This window comes from Lagenorhynchus albirostris, chromosome X (assembly GCF_949774975.1).
Source record: "Lagenorhynchus albirostris chromosome X, mLagAlb1.1, whole genome shotgun sequence".
NCBI lineage: Eukaryota > Metazoa > Chordata > Mammalia > Artiodactyla > Delphinidae > Lagenorhynchus > Lagenorhynchus albirostris.
Window position 1 is genome coordinate 110186057 of NC_083116.1, and position 17862 is coordinate 110203918.

The following is a 17862-nucleotide window of genomic DNA, read 5'->3' on the forward strand; positions in this document are numbered from 1 at the left end:
GTGGTAAAGTGTTAAAACAGTCAAGAGAAATATTCTTTGACAGAGATTACATGCTAGAAGAGACTTTTTCTACCTTCCATTCATACTTCACGTATAAAGAATTTACCCTTAGAATTTGCCTAAACCTCCCTACCTCCCACAGCAAAAGTTAAATTATCTTAAGAATTAAGGCTCACATACCTGAATGTTTATATAAATACCTGCAGGCAAGTTTTATGAAGTTTTAAAATCCACAACAATTCACCATTATAAAACCAAAGGAAAAGGCAACTGATAAAGTTTTTTATCACATGATCAAGGTAAATGAAGAATTCTTAGATACTTCTAGATATTATATGTCCATATTTGGGTGGGACTTTGGTCCTTACTAAGCCAAAGCTATTTTAAAGCTACCAGACTAGTCATGTATAAAGTTAAAAGGATGATTCAATAAAACTGACAGTTTTAGCTCCATTATTAAAAACATTAGACAGTGAATAGGAGAATGCAAATAAACATTGTGGATAAAGACCTGATTTACTGCTAAACCACATGAAACAGGATGCCAGTTAAAGGCAGTTATGTTTGGTAAATGTCTTTCCTCTAATCCTTGATAAAGTTCTGTTTTCATACAGAACTCTAAAAAACAAAAACTCTCAAATGACAATTGTGTGTGAGTTATGTATAATACATATATGTATATAAACCTACAATCAGTGAATCTGACCAAGGCACAAGTTCAAATGACTTATCAGAGGTCACATGGTTCATTTAAACTCAAGCTTTCTTCTTAAAGTATGAAAGCTCATTCCTTTTATTACAAGCTGCTCTGGTTTCTCAAGCCATATTTGTCTCTTTTCTAGAAAGAAGCTATAGGAATGAATGAAGGCAAAAAAAAAAAAAAAAGAGTATGTTCTAACAAAACTGCCAGCCTGTCAGGAAACAGATCTTAAATTTCAGTGTACGGTAGAGTTAAATACGATATAATTTTTCCATACTATGTGGCAAAAACAATTCTCTAATATTATAAGACTTTAAAAGTGTAATGGCATCATTTTTAGTCAGTCTTTAGTTCTGAAGCTTTTGCAAGTTTTGTAAACTTTAAAAAAAAACTCCTTTTCAAAAGACTAAGGTACAAAAGAACTGATAATTCACCAAAACAGCATCTTTCATGTGGTTATCCTCAATCCCCTCCCTATTATGTCCTCAAAAGCATGGATTCAACCTTAAAAGGCACTAAATGGCACATAAAGGACAAAACCGCATTTCCATTTTTTCTTTTAGCTTTTTCCCCATAAAGTGCACAAAGCAGAGAGTAATAAGAAGACAGACATAGGCTTGGATCTATACCAGCAAGGAAAAGAAATGTTTCCAAGAGAAATGGAAGTGTGTTTAAGAATTTGAAACCACAGGAAAGGTCTGTTCATTTATTAGTGCTGTGTTTCAGCTCTTTCCAGATGGTCCCAGGTCTGCGTTCCTTGGCACCTGGACCTGTGGCCGTGGCAGAAGCCCAGAAATCAGAAGGGGCTGGCCGGGGTCTTGTTGGATCCTCTTGTTAAGATGCTATTGAGCTTTTTTATCCAAGGATGGTCTCCCAACAACTGCATCCCTCACAGCAGCCTGAGTGGAATTACCAATGTGAGAAGTGGCCTGCTCTAATACATACGCTGCACCAGAATCGATAGCACCGCCCAGCTCACGATACTGACCAGAGTACCGGATGTACCCCCAGGTGAGAAGCGCTATTAACAGCAGGCCAACCATACAGTTGAACAGCTGGGCCACCACCTCAAGACCAATAACGCCAGTGAGGCCTGAAGCTATGTACAAAGCCACAATGCCTGTGAAGAGCACTGCAGGGATTCGGAAGGTGCTGAAGACATTCTTGCTACCATTGTGCTTGCAGAAGTTCTCATACAGTCCCTTGATCTCCTCCTCCAGCTCCTGCTGGTAACGAAGGCTAAAATCCTTCCCACCCATCTTTTTTGTCTTCTTAAAATGGTCCAGAGCAAGTTCTTTGAATTCACAGTGCTTCTCCTCTAGAATGTCTGGAGACAAATAAGGTTTGTCTCCCCCAGAAACCTCTTCCATGTTGTTATAGTAAATGTCCTTGGCAGAGGCTGCAGCTGCTAAGTTGTTGGCTTCAGCAGTGGCCTGAAGCATGGATTTGGGGTGAGGCAGATCTTCTCCTTGGTAAATTTTAATATATGCCTTAAAATATTCCAATAGCCCCCGACAGGTGACTTTCGAGCCGTTGATCTCCTTTTCCATTAAGTTAGCTGGGTTTAATACATATGGTATCAGTGTCTGTAACTGCTCTTTGAATTCACTGGCAATATCTTTCAATTTGCCATCGAAGTCAGGGCTTGTGGCAACCTGGAGCCCTGGATGTGGTAGCAGAAAACAGGTGACGCTGGAGAAACATGAGTGAATGTGATTTCGGACATTCTGAATTTCTTCATGTTGATGTTCTTTCACCTGTAGACGCTTTTCCAAAAACGACATTCCCCCCTGTAGTCCATAGTTGTATTCATAAGGGAAACTCCAGTCTCGAACCAGAAACATCAGTGTCTGGAAGGGCTTTTGGAAAATTTCATCCATCGCCAGACGACCATATTCTGTGAAGAGCTGTAGCTGTTGAAGATCATCTTCCTGAATGTTCTGGGACAAATTATAAATCTGAACAGAACTAGTCATGGTACTTAGAGCAAAGATGGTAGCACAATCTTTCACAGTGGACTGGCTGTCAAATGCCCCCTGGGTATCCATCAGAACAACTGCAACCTTCTTCCCATCTGGCTTCTCCACAGTGAAAACCTCACTCCAGATCTGGATCCCAGTGGTTTCTGGGTCAGAGCCCCCCCTCCATGAAAACCCTGTTAACGGTTCTTCTCGGTCACCCAACCAATTTGAACTGCCACCTTCCTTCTGGATATATAAGTATCGTAGCATAAAGTCCAGAAAGAAGGACTTGCCCTTTCGGAAGGCACCAGCCACTGACACCACCACCACATCAAGGTCTCGGATGTGTTCCTGTAAGAGGATGCTGGCCAAGGCTTTCTCTTCTAGCTCAAAGGCATGTTGGTCTTTCTGCACCAAAACAACCTGCACTGGACAAGGCTTTCCACTCTCCATAGCATCACCTGCTCCTCCCGATGCAGCCGCTACCACTCGCTGAGGGGACAACATGGAGCCTCCCACCACACCTTCTTTATCCATTCATCTGTCAATGGACATTTAGGTTATTTCCATGTCTTGGGTATTGTGAATAGTGTTGCTATAAACATAGGGGTGCATGTATCTTTTTGAATTATAGTTTTGCCCAGATATATGCCCAGGAGTGGGGTTGCTGGATCATATGGCAACTCTATTTTTAGCTTTTTGAGGAACCTCCATATTGTTTTCCATAGTGGCTGCACCAGTTTACATTCCCACCAACAGTGTAGGAGCATTCCCTTTTTTCCACACCTTCTCTAGCATTTGCTATTTGTAGATTTTTTTAATGATGGCCATTCTGACCAGTGTGAGGTGATACCTCATTGTAGTTTTGATGTACATTTCTCTAATAATTAGCAATGTTGAGCATCTTTTCATATGCCTGTTGGCCACCTGGATGTCTTCTTTGGAGAAATGTTTATTTAGGTCTTCTCCCCATTTTTTGATTGTTTTTATGTTGTGTGTGATTTGCATGAGCTGTTTTTATATTTTGGAAATTAAGCCCTTGTGGGTCACATCGTTTGCAAATATTTTCTCCCAGTCTGTAGGTTGTCTTTTCATTTTGTTTATGGCATCCTTTGCTGTGCAAAAACTTACGAGTTTGATTAGGTCTCATTTGTTCAATTTTGCTTTTATTTCTATTGCCTTGGGAGACTGACCTAAGAAAATATTGCTATGATTTATGTCAGAGAATGTTTTACCTGTGATCTCTTCTAGGAGTTTTATGGTGTCATGTCTTATATTTAAGTCTTTAAGCCATTTTGAGTTTATTTTTGTGTATAGTGTGAAGGAATGTTCTAACTTCATTGGTTTATGGTTGTCCGCCTTTCCCAACACCACTTGCAGAAAAGACTGTCTTTTCTCTATTGTATATCCTTTCCTCCTTTGTTGAAGATTAATTGACCATAGGTGTGTGGGTTTATTTCTGGCCTCTATTCTGTTCCATTGATCTATATGTCTGTTTTTGTGCCAATACCATGCTGTTTTGGTTACTGTAGCTTTGTAGTATTGTCTGAAGTCTAGAAGCGTTGTGCTTCCAGCTTTGTTCTTTTGCCTCAGGATTGCTTTGGCAATTCTGGGTCTTTTGTTGTTCCATATAAATTTTGCTATTATTTGTTCTAGTTCTGTGAAAAATGTCATGGGTAATTTGATAGGGATCACATTAAATCTGTAGATTGCATTGGGTAATATGGCCATTTTAACTATCTTAATTTTTCCAATCCAAGAGCATGGGATATCTTTCCATTTCCTTCAGTCATCTTGATTTCCTTCATCAGTGTTTTATAGTTCTCAGTGTATAAGTCTTTCACCTCCTTGATTAGTTTTATTCCTAAGTCGTTTTTTTAATGCGATTTTAATGGGTTTTTTTTTTTTACTTTCTCTTTCTGATGTATTATTGTTAGCATAAAGAAATGCAACAAATTACTGTATATTAATCTTGTGACCTGCTACCTTGTGGAAATGCTGAAAATGCTGAATTGAACTAGTCTTTCCTTAAAGGAGGACAGAAAATTCTAGGAAACATCATGATTAGCACTCATGCATCCTCCTTCCTCTTCCCTGAATCCATCACATAGCTCCTCCCTAAAGGTATTTCTAAAGAAAACTTATGAGTATTTCAGTCCTTCTCTCACTATGCAGTACAAAGTGTGCAGCATATGTATCTGCTCCTGAAACCAGATTGTAAGGTACATAAATCTCCTTTTTGTGTCTTAATGCCTAGCAACGTATATTGTGCATAGCTTGCACTCAATAAAGGCTGCTTGGATTATTAGAATAATTATGTTTATGTTCAGATTGTCCAAGATATCCTTGTTCAATAAGCATTTATTTGCACTCATGATATGCCAGGTACTGAGGCAGCAAGTTCACAATTTAGAGATAGAGTAATTCACATAAAAAAAAAATAAACCAATATGATAAGGCAGGCAGCACAAGGTAAGGGTGTTCAGTATTGGGAAAAGGAATTAGAGAAAGTAAGAGATTATCTTTAAATATCAGTGGTTAAATAGAGTGAAAAGCTAGCGACACTATTTTTTTCAGTTACTGAGGACTCTACAAATCCCATTTTAATATGACTTTAGCAGGCAGGACACTTACTGGACAGCGTCCCCTGAAGTCACCATTAATTCAGTTCAGTAACAAATAATTATGGAGGTTTCTATATATCTTTCATTTTGATTCATTGGCACCACATTGGTATACAGTGAATTTTGCTTGCATTGGTCCCTTGGTTCTCTCTATCCTCCAGGAAACATAGCTAACAAGAAATAATTTCTGGTTTGATTAGTTTATAAGGTGTTTTTCCCCCATTTTCATTTGTACAACTATCTTTGGACAAAGTCCACAGAGTAGTAAACTGTGTGCCTAGCTGTATTCATGTTTCCTGGCACTCTTCCAAAATATAAGGTAGCGAATATGGATGACCATCCATAGTCTTGTTTTTGCAATCAGAAAGGATTGAATAGCTTGAAGTCTGAAGAGTAGACTTTATGATAGTCCCATAGTAAATGGGAAAACATAATATTCAAAGTCAAACACATTGAAAACCTTTCTCAAAAACAACCTTTTTGAGAAATATAATTACATTCTATAACTTTACCTACACAATTTAGGTGAACTCAGGACTCAGGAATACCAGGACTGATACCATACTAATTATCCAGGTTAAACATAATGTGAACATTTCACTGTGACTAAAGAAGTCAGTTTTAATTATGAGTTAATTTTAATAAGTTTCCCAAACAACCTGAATTATACAGTATATTCATGCCATGTCTTGGTCAATCACATGCTTTTAAATCTTGTTATCAATATCAAAAACATTTCATTTTTCTTTACTTAGGCTTTCAAATTAATTCTATTGATGTATCTTACCACAGTTTCTCATAAATTTCCAAGATCTTTTTTAATATTTACACTTTTTTACTATTTACTTATTAAATATTTAATACTTATATTTTCATCACAAAAAAGTCCAATTTTGCACTTTGATTATAATTTTTAAAGTTAGGTTTTTTCCTATGGTCTTCAACTTAAGCCTTTTTTAATGTCATAGAATTATACTGGGAGCCTGCCTCTGGAGTCTTAAAATAATAGTAATATATTTTTCTTGGATCAGAAGAATCAATATTGTGAAAATGACTATAGTACCCAAAGCAATCTACAGATTCAATGCAATACCTATCAAATTACCAATGGCATTTTTCACAGAATTAAAACAAATAATTTTACAATTTGTATGGAAACACAAAAGACCCTGAATAGTGAAAGCAATCTTGAGAAAGTAAAACGGAGCTGGAGGAATCATGCTCCCTGACTTCAGACTGTACTACAAAGCTACAGTAATCAAAGCAGTATGGTTCTGACACAAAAACAGAAATATAGATCAATGGAACAGGATAGAAAGCCCAGAGATAAACCCACACACCTATGGTCACCTAATCTATGACAAAGGAGGCAAGAATATACAGTGGAGAAAAGACAGTCTTTTCAATAAGTGGTGCTGGAAAAACTAAACAGCTACATGTAAAAAAATGAAACTAGAACACTCTCTAATACCATACACAGAAATAAACTCAAAATGGATTAAAGACCTAAATATAGGGCCAGATACTATAAAACTCTTAGAGGAAAACATAGGCATAACACTCTTTGACATAAATCGCAGCAATATCTTTTTTGATCCACCTCCTAGAGTAATAAAAATAAAAACAAAAATAAACAAATGGGACCTAATTTAACTTAAAAGCTTTTGCACAGCAAAGGAAACCATAAACAAAATGAAAAGACAACCCACAGAATGGGAAAAAATATTTGCAAACAAAGCGACTGACAAGGGATTAATCTCCAAAGTATACAAACAGCTCATGCAGCTCAATATCAAAAAAACAAACAACCCAATCAAAAAATGGATGGAAGACCTAAATAGATGTTTCTCCAAAGAAGACATACAGATGGCCAAAAAGCACATGAAAATATGCTCAACATCACTAATCATTAGAGAAATGCAAATCAAAACTACAATGAGGTATCACCTCACACTGGTCTAAACGGCCAGCATCAAAAAATCTACAAACAATAAACGCCAGAGAGGGTGTACAGAAAAGGGAACCCTCCTATACTGTTGGTGGGAATGTAACTTGCTACAACTATTATGGAGAACAGTTTGGAGGTTCCTTAAGAAACTAAAAATAGAGCTACCATATGATCCAGCAACCCCACTCCTGGGCATATATCCATAGAAAACCAGAATTCAAAAAGATACATGCACCCCAATGTTCATTGCAGCACTCTTTACAATAGCCAAGACATGGAAGCAACCTAAATGTCCATCAACAGAGGAATGGATAAAGAAGATGTGGTACATATACACAGTGGAATATTACTCAGCCATAAAAAGAATGAAATAATGCCAATTGCAGCAACATGGATGGACCTAGAGATTGTCATACTGAGTGAAATAAGTCAGACAGAGAAAGACAAATATATGATACTGCTTTTATGTGGAATCTAAAAAAAGTGGTACAAATGAACTTACAAAACAGAAATAGGGTCACATATGTAGAAAACAAACTTATGGTTACCAGGGGGTGTTGGGAGGGAGGGGTAAATTGGGAGATTGGGATTGAGATGTACACACTACTATATATAAAGTAAATAACTACTAAGGACCTACTGTATAGCACAGGGAACTCTACTCAATACTCTGTAATGACCTATATGGGAAAAGAATCTAAAAAAGAGTTGATATATGTATATGTATAACTGATTCACTTAGCTGTACACCTGAAACTAACATAACATTGTAAATCCAATGAAAATTATTTTTAAAAATAGTAACAGTAATTTTAAAGCATCTCTAATGGTCACTTAGTAGAAGCACAGAACTGCTTAGAGTACTCTCCATCTTTTTCTCTTCTCCTTCCCCTAGTCATAATTCTAAGGTTTATGAAGTGTGGCTTCAGTGTACAGTACCCCTGGCCCACCCCACGAATGTGAAATGATGATGAAATATTGTGATGGTGTTCAGGATATGCTAGCCCCAAATATGGCACCTTAGCATATTGAATATCTTAAGCTGAAGGGGTTTAAGAAAGTGGCAGAAGTGGGAACATCGCTGTGACCTCACATCTCTTGCCTTTCTTCCCTGAAACAGGTCATAAAACTCCCTTGTGAAAGGTACCATCTGTCCCTGTACCAGAAGGAAGGAAGACATTCTTGTCACCAGAGACAGGGAATTAGAGGACACAGAAATCAGTGTAAAGAAATGTTGTTAGACAAACTCTTACCTTCCTAATTACTTCTTTACCATTTACTATTCCTAGCCCAAATCCCTTTGTCTTGTCAGTTCTTCACAAATTTATTGTTTGTATATAAGCTTCCTTCTCTGGTCATTTCTTTCAGTCTTCATTCAGTAATATTTGTATGCTTTTCTCCTGTTAATTTGTCTTTGTCAGTTTAATTTTCAGGGCCATCCAGAGACCGCAAGACAGTCAAAGAAAACTTTTTCTTCCCCTACTAAGGGAAAAATTCTGTAAGGGACAGGTGAAATCCAAAGATAGTAGAGAAAAATGTTCCCTGATCATTATAAAGTTGCATTCTAGCAAATTCTAACCTGCTAAATTAAAAGTATAGAAATACATCTCAGAAAAATATTAGCAAGGATGTTGATCAGTATATTTTTATTTATTTTATTTTTTTATTTATGTTTTTTTTAACATCTTTATTGGGTTTTAATTGCTTTACAATGGTATGTTAGTTTCTGCTTTATAACAAAGTGAATCAGTTATACATATACATATGTTCCCATATGTCTTCCCTCTTGCGTCTCCCTCCCTCCCACCCTCCCTATCCCACCCCTCCAGGCTGTCACAAAGCACCGAGCCAATATCCCTGTGCCATGCGGCTGCTTCCCACTAGCTATCTACCTTACTACGTTTGTTAGTGTGTATATGTCCATGACTCTCTCTCGCCCTGTCACAGCTCACCCTTCCCCCTCCCCATATCCTCAAGTCCGTTCTCTAGTAGGTCTGCGTCTTTATTCCTGTCTTACCCCTAGGTTCTTCATGACATTTTTTTTCTTAAATTCCATATATATGTGTTAGCATATGGTATTTGTCTTTTTCTTTCTGACTTACTTCACTCTGTATGACAGACTCTAGGTCTATCCATCTCATTACAAATAGCTCAATTTCGTTTCTTTTTAAGGCTGAGTAATATTCCATTGTATGTATGTGCCACATCTTCTTTATCCATTCAGTATTTTTTTATGACTAGGCTAATCTCATATTCTGTTTCCACATATATGAGGATCACCTGTACCACTGACATTCATACTCTGTTATGCTCACCAATCATTGACCATTTCATGCAGCCGTTTTCCAAATGCAAACTTTGTTTTAATTCACTCAGTCCTTCTGGAAAGCCAAAATATGTGGGAATAAGATCAGTAGTGGTTAATATATTATCAACTCATTTGAACAATGCCTTCTATCACTGAGCAAGCTTATAAAATTCCTACTGTGTGCCAGGCACTATTTTGGTATTGATACAGATCCATGAAAGTTTCATCATCAGAAAGTTTCTTTGGAGAAGAAGACTTTTTTTGGTTTTTATGTTTTGTTTGCAGAGATGGTATTCACAAATATATTACAAGAACTATTTTAGTGGAAAGTTAATCTTTATTAGGTTGATGTAAAAATATGACTGAATTCTAAAGCATTTAGGATGGAACAAATATCTCAGGCAGCAAAAACCTTTCATGACATAAAATGGACTGGTGAATTACAGAAAGATGTCACATATTTTGAGATTGGCTCCTTTTGTGTATGTGTATGTATATATATATATATATATATATATATATATATATGTAGTTCTCAATATTAGAAAAAGTCTGTTAAATTTGAAATTATATTTAAATATGAGTGAAAGAAGCTTATGATTTACATAAACATTTGGAGAAATTGCCTGCAGATAGTTTTTCTGTCCTCTTAGCCTGACTCCCTAAGGCTAAACCGTCAAGCCTGACCAGACCATTTTAGCAATTGACAAGAGATGTGGAGAATAAGAGTTTTGTTGGGTGTCTAAAACTACTTCTTTCATAAAAGCCAGCACTACATTTCCAGGACACAGACCTAGAAAGTACATTTCTTTGTTTCTCCTTGCCGTATTTTCTCTGTCTCGCTGGTGATTTGGTTAATTAACACTTCATCCAAGGATTACATCTCTTAGAGGTTCAGGAGAGGGTGAAATTGCCCTCTTGGCAATGACAAGCATGAAGGAGTATCTCACTCTCATAGCTATTACTCTACATCTGGATTTAAAATTTAATATTTTAAAGAATAGTTTCTCTGGGAACAGAGAAATGTTACTCTATGACGGTGATTCTCCAAGTGTGGTCCTCAGATCAGCAGCATCACGATCATTGAGGAACTTGTTAGAAATGCAGACCGCCAAGCCCCATTCCAAATCTACTGAATCAGAATCCTTGGAGCAGGGGCCCTGTAATCTGTGTTTTAACAAGCCACACGGGTGATTCTGATGAACGATAAAGTTTGGGAACCATTGGTCTATGCAACTCCCTCACTGTGTTGCATGTGAATATATTGTTTAGTGATACAAGAAGACTTAGGTTAAATTATTAATTAGTAATTTAAATCTTAAATCATTGCCTTTGAATGTTAAGCAGACTAGTTCAAGTCCACAGGGCTCTATCAATGTTTTATTTCTTTTCACGGCATGTAGGTCTATTGGCACAAAAATGACTAATTATCTTAGTAGATCCAAAAGAGGAAATGCCAGCTGAGAAGTGGCAATAGTTGTTTGAACAAAGTCTCCCAGCTAAAAAAGTGCTCACTAGTTAGGATTTTTAACGCCATCATATTCATTCTTGAGATATTACCTTACCTTTAAGAGTTTGGTTTAGTTTTTTTTTCCTTGTTCTTATGTTAGGGTCATCTCAGTCACCACACTTGCCGTTGTGATTTACATTGGTAGTGTTATTTCTTCCAGGTAATGCTGTTTTGTCGGGAGACTCACTGATTTCGATGTCAAGGCAGTATTTTGGTGAAGAAGAAGTAGGAGTTCCCAGTTGAAGGTAAAGGCAGAATTTTATGCTTATTGCCCCAATTTCCAAGACTAGAAAGTTACGTCCTCTTCCCTTCTCTCTCTCTCCCTCCACACCTGATCTGTTATCAGGTTCTATAAATTATTTATCAGTATCCTCCACCCATTTCAATCTTTTTGTCACTGTTGCAACTTGGCTGCTAATCATTTCTCAACTAGATGACTCAAATACAGAGATACAGAAAGGATTCACAGTGGTCAATTGTCATTCTAGCTTCTAAGGTGAGTTCAGGCATTTCATTATTGCTCCTGTAATCCTAAGTGAACTGAATGGGAAAACCAACTAGTGGTGGATTGTGATGGTTCTGTTCTTTTAAACCGCCCCCCGCAACCCTATGTGCTATATAATGATTGTACTAATTCATTCAGCCAACTTTTTTTTATGCTGTTGTATGTCAGGAGCTGTTTTAAGCATAAAGGTAACAATAGTCAACAAATACAAAAACTGGAGACTGCGCTTGTAGAATTCACAATCTAATGATGGTAATGTGTGGATGAAGACGTACCACTATATCTATATCTATATCTACAGCCATAGCTACATCTATCTATATGTATCTGTACTTATCTGTCTATCTAGCTATTTTAATTACAATGGTCAAGGAGGTCCTCTGATGTAGTGACATTTGAACAGAGACATGAATGAAGTGAGTAATATTGCTATCTGAGGAAGAAGTGGTCTATTACAGCAATTGAAGTAAGCTGGGGTAAAGAAAGGAGGCTGGTATAACTGGGGAGGGGTAAGGAAGGGGCAGGCAGGGTAGAAGAGGATGAAGTCAGAGGTAGCCAGGGAACAGATTGCCAGGGACCATGTAGATTGTAGTGAGGGATACAGATTTTATTTCAAATGAGATGAGAAGTCCTTAGAGGTATTAAGAAGAGAGGTGGCTGATAATGTGGCTGATATTTTAAAAAGATCACCCTGATTACCAGCAATTGAAGCAAGGAGACCATTTGGGAGACAATTTGCAATAAACCTGATGAGATTTGATGTTGTCATGAACCACAGTGGTAGAGGTGAAAGTGGTGATATTTCCTATTGGATTGAATGTGGGGAGTGAGAGAAAGGAAGGAGTCTAAGATAAACCCAAAGATTTTAGGCCTGAGGAAACTAAAGATGAAATTGCCTTTTACTGAGAAAGGGAAGACCATTCAGTAGGGAGAGGGTCTGAGGTTGGGGGAAATATGAGTTTAGCTATGGATATGTTGTTTGGGATAGCTACTAGCAATCAAAGTAAAATAGGTAATAAATTGTTGGCGCCATCAATTCAGGTGGGAAATTTAAAAATATATACCTCAAGTCACATTTTTTTCCCTAGAATCACTCATTTTGTTGTTGTATACTGTTTTCTGATATTTTTGTCCTTATTACAAATCAAGGCTGCTCATTCCTCAAAAATAAAATATACAGATGTATAAAAGAAAACCAAAAATCACTATCATCTAATCTTTCAAAGGTAACCATTATCAACATCTCAATGTATAAATTTCCAAATTGTATATGTATATACATATATTAGATATATATGAGTTTAAACAATGTGAAACTACTGTTATTCACTTTGATTTATAAAAACAATAATTCCACATTTCAGGCTAATATATATAGATATGGACACTATAAAAAATAGAAGCATGAAAAGCCAATTTGTCTATGCAGTTAAGTACTTTGTTTTAGCTGGTTCTCTTATGTTGCACATGGCAGGACAAAACTAGAATAACTGGCAATGAATTGTAAAGAAAGGAAACAGGTAGTGTAATAAACCTGAAAAATCCTACAAAATACAATATATCTACAAAACATTGTTACAAAATGGCCCCAGGCTGCACCAAAATTACCAGTAGACAAAATACCCAGGAGTAATTATTATTTTTTCCCACGGTTTTGACCAGATGTATTGACTACCTTGCTTTCAGCCAAAATTATTTTGATTGTATAATATATTCAGGCAAGCCCCATAGATCCAATTCCAGATCTCTAAAAATGCTAAAGCCAAAGCTATACATGAAGCATTTAAATAATTCTCAATTTTCTAATAGATTCTGTACAAGGGCACACATAAAACTGAAAAAGACAGCAGTCATAGGCCAACCTAAACCATGAAAACATAACCTATAGGGGAAGATCTTAATTGTAAGCTATAAAGCTAAATACTATCTTCACATTCTTTTATCCAATGACACTGAGTAATCTTTCATTTTAGTGTAGCTCTTTGGACAGTTCATGCCCTTTAAGTTCTCTCTGGATATCTCTATTTTTCTGTTGAGGATTATAGCATAAATATGGCAAAACTCTTTGATTTAGTTTTGTTTTTTATTGGAGTATACTTGCTTTACAATATTGTGTTAGTTTATACTGTACAGCATAGTGAATCAGCTATATGTATACATGCTCTGTGGTAACCTAAATGATTTATTTAAAGCATTTTAATTGGAGTAACTGAATTCCGTGTGATTTTGATTAAGTTACACATTCATTCGGCTCAGTGGTGTTTTTATAATATTTTTGGAAGAACAACATTGAACAAATTGGGTAACAATGGTTGGTGGTCAAGCCTGATGTTAATGAGATTGAATTTATGGGTTTAATACTACCCAGGGTGAATTTTGGGACATAGTGAGTAATCTTAGCTGTGTTTATCATTGGTCTTGAAGAGAGGTGGAAAAAATGTGTAAGCCAGCACATCTCTGTTTCAGGAAAAATTACACACAGTAGACATCTCAGAGTTATTTGAGGATCAAATGTAAGATTACACATTGTGAAAGTACTTTATAAACCACAAAGCACTAAATAAATTTAATAGATTATTATAGTGGCAAAATAGAGCTAGCAAACATATAACGGAAGAATGGATTGTACTTTCAACTTCAGTCTCTTGTTGTTTGCTTCTGTAGCTATTGTAGGTTTTGTTTCGTTGTTCCTTTAGAAATGAAAAGAAAAATTATGAAAACGAGAGTGTACTATAAGTCAAAGAGAAAACTAATAATTTCCCCAAAAAATGTTTTAGTCTTTTCTTGAAGTGACGCTTATTGTGTATAGAATAAGAGGAAGCTAGACAGTGATGGATTTTTTCCTGTTCATAGGGTCAGTTAAGATAGATATTGTAAAATTCTTCCCAGCTGCAATTTAAATTAGGAACGATAGCTTTTTGTTATTTTGTAAAAAGCCATTACAATGTGATGAGTTTTCATTTAAAGACTCATAACTTACAAGATTGAACTTTATTTTAAGATGCAATTCTCTTGGTTACAGATTTTAAAAATACAGCTTTTTGATGGGTTAAGTATAAATGAATAAAGAGTTAAAATGATTTTCCCTGGGAATTCATATGACATATATCAAGTAGTAAATTATATTATGGAATGTAAGCTCCTTTTAAAAACTAAATATTAATCAATTTGATAATATATCTACCTTTAACTTAAAATTGAACATACTTTTTTCAACATTCACAGAGGAGGAAAATAAATGTGTTTGGCATGTCAATTCTAAAGAATCTAAAATTGCTGTTAACTTCCATAATCCAAGAGGCTTTAACCATGACGCAGGCTGGAAAAAATATTGGCGCACAAATGCGGTGAAGTGGAGGGAGCTAGAAATTGGTGGAGACTAGGCTAAGGGACTATCCAAGATGGAGGAAAGGACCAAAGATTAAATAGGACTAAAACTCCACTTCCAGGAGTTGGGTGAGGGTTAGTTTCAGAACCAGGGACTGAGTCCTTCACTGATACTGGGACAGTAATCTACCTGATGAAATCAAAGACAGAAAGGCGCCTGTTGTCATTATTTCTAATGGTAAAAATTAATAGCAGAACACATCAAGTAAGTACAGGGAGCAACACTAAGCTCAGAAACTTCAGAAATGAAGTTTTGAGTCATCCCACCAGGAAAAGTACTATGACCAGTTGACGTTTTATCTGGAGGTAAAGGGAACATAAAATGTGCAACAGAAGCAGGAATATATAAGTACTGTATACAAGCGCATGACTAGTTGTAGAAAGGAAAACTATAGTTATTATACATTCTGTTTATTAATATAAACTCTTTCATCCTCTTTTTCTTTTACTATTTTATATACAAAGTGTGTATTTGGTGATTTACCTTATTAATTGAAATGTGAAGAGATATCATAAAAGGATAGTGACTGAGCTAATAGAGGAGCATCCATCACTCAGAGATAGATAGAGATGTTTATGGGCAGGGTGGCCATATAATTTATTGTCCTAACTGGGAAGATGGTAAATTCAAAGGGCATACTAAAATAACAAAAGATATACATTTTATAATATTTGATTTGTGTTCATGAACCTAAAAATAGTTCTATTCAAAAGTTATTGTCCAAAATGATTTCTAAAAATCATGTATCTACACACTTTGAAACAAACAATCCTTTTATTCATATTCTGAACATAAAACTTAACAGAGATGAAATAATTATACTGGTTACATATCCACATACCTTTGTCAGGTTTTAAACTACGATATATATGTTTCTAACAATGTGTTGGGTTGGCCAAAAGTTCATTCGGGGTTTTCCGTAAGATGCTATGTAACGAAATTTTGGGCAACTCAATATCAGTTGTATTTCTCTAAAGAATGTAGTTTTTCAATGTTGTCTTGCTTTCCATTTTTTTAAAACAATAACTTGCAACTACCTCAAAAAGTTGCATTTGATGACTAAAAAACTTCACTTATTTACTTTTTAACATCTTTATTGGAGTATAATTGCTTTACAAAGGTGTATTAGTTTCTGCTGTATCACAAAGTGAATCAACTCTACATGTACATATATCCCCATATCCCCGCCTTCTTGCGTCTCCTTCCCACCCTCCCTATCCCACCCCTGGAGGGGGTCACAAAGCACCGAGCTGATCTCCCTGTGCTATGTGACTGTTTCCCACTAGCTATCTAGTTTACATTTGGTTGTGTATATATGTCCATGCCACTCCCTCACTTCGTCCCAGCTTACCCTTCCCCCTCCCTGTGTCCTCAAGTCCATTCTCTACATCTGTGTCTTTATTCCTGCCCTGCCCCTAGATTCCTCAGAACGATTTCTTTCTTTTAGATTCCAAATATATGTGTTAGCATATGGTATTTGTTTTTCTCTTTCTGACTTACTTCACTCTGTATGACAGTCTCCAGGTCCCTCCGCCTCACTACAAACACCTCAGTTTCGTTCCTTTATATGGCCAAGTAATATTCCATTGTATATATATGCCACATCTTTATCCATTCATCTGTTGATGGACACTTAGGTTGCTTCCATATCCTGGCTATTGTAAATAGAGCTGCAATGAACATTTTGGTACATGCCTCTTTTTGAATTATGGTTTTCTCAGGGTATGCCCAGTAGTGGGATTGCTGGCTCTTATGGTAGTTCTATTTTTAGTATTTTCATGAACGTCCATCCTGTTCTCCATAGTGGCTGTATCAATTTACATTCCCACCAACAGCGCAAGAGGGTTCCCTTTTCTCCACACCCTCTCCAGCATTTACTGTTTGTAGACTTTTTGATGATGGCCATTCTGACCAGTGTGAGATGATATCGCATTGTAGTTTTGATTTGCATTTCTCTAATGATTAATGATGTTGAGCATTCTTTCATGTGTCTGTTGGCAATCTGTATTAGTTCTTTGGAGAAATGTCTATTTAGGTCTTCTGCCCATGTTTGGATAGCGTTGTTTGTTTTTTTCATATTGAGCTGCATGAGTTGCTTGTATGTTTTGGAGATTAATCTTTTGTCAGTTGCATCATTTGCAAATATTTTCTCCCATTCTGAGGGTTGTCTTTTGGTCTTGTTTATGGTTTCCTTTGCTGGCAAAAGCTTTTAAGTTTCATTAGGTCCCATTTGTTTATTTCTGTGTTTACGTCCATTTCTCTAGGAGGTGGGTGAAAAAGGCTCTTGCTGTGATTTATGTTATAGAGTGTTCTGCCTGTGTTTTCCTCTAAGAGTTTGATGGTGTCTGGCCTTACATTTAGGTCTTTAATCCATTTTGAGTTTATTTTTGTGTATGGTGTTAGGGAGTGTTCTAATTTCATTCTTGTACATGTAGCTGTCCAGTTCTCCCAGCACCACTTATTGAAGAGGCTGTCTTTTCTCCACTGTATATTCTTGCCTCCTTTATCAAAGATAAGGTGACCATATGTGTGTGTGTTTATCTCTGGATTTTCTATCCTGTTTCATTGATCTATATTTGTGCTTGTGTGCCAGTACCATACTGTCTTGATCACTGTAGCTTTGTAGTGCAGTCTAAAGTCAGGGAGCCTGATTCCTCCAGCTCCGTTTTTCTTTCTCAAGATTGCTTTGGCTATTCTGGGTCTTTTGTGTTTCCATACAAATTGCGAATTTTTTTGTTCTAGTTCTGTGAAAAATGCCAGTGGTAGTTTGATAGGGATTGCATTGAATCTGTAGACTGCTTTGGGTAGTAGAGTCATTTTCACAATGTTGATTCTTCTGATCCAAGAACATGGTATATCTCTTCATCTATTTGTATCATCTTTAATTTCTTCCATCAGTGACTTATAATTTTCTGTAT

The 17862-nt window shown here is 36.4% G+C and overlaps 1 protein-coding gene across 2 annotated transcripts; it reads right to left on the reverse strand.

Moving 5' to 3' along the window:
• Positions 1-1370: 1370 nt before the first annotated feature.
• On the reverse strand, positions 1371-3168 carry LOC132512940 (atlastin-3-like). 2 transcript variants are annotated; one of them, XM_060137014.1, is made up of 2 exons: positions 2665-3165; positions 1371-2613 (listed from the first exon to the last, which is right to left on the reverse strand). In XM_060137014.1, exons 1-2 carry the CDS (start codon positions 3112-3114, stop codon positions 1543-1545), a joined length of 1521 nt encoding a protein of 506 aa, XP_059992997.1. In that variant the 5' UTR covers positions 3115-3165; the 3' UTR covers positions 1371-1542. The 2 variants fall into 2 exon arrangements, with proteins under 2 accessions (XP_059992997.1, XP_059992996.1); XM_060137013.1 differs by having other exon boundaries at positions 1371-3168.
• Positions 3169-17862: the final 14694 nt, after the last annotated feature.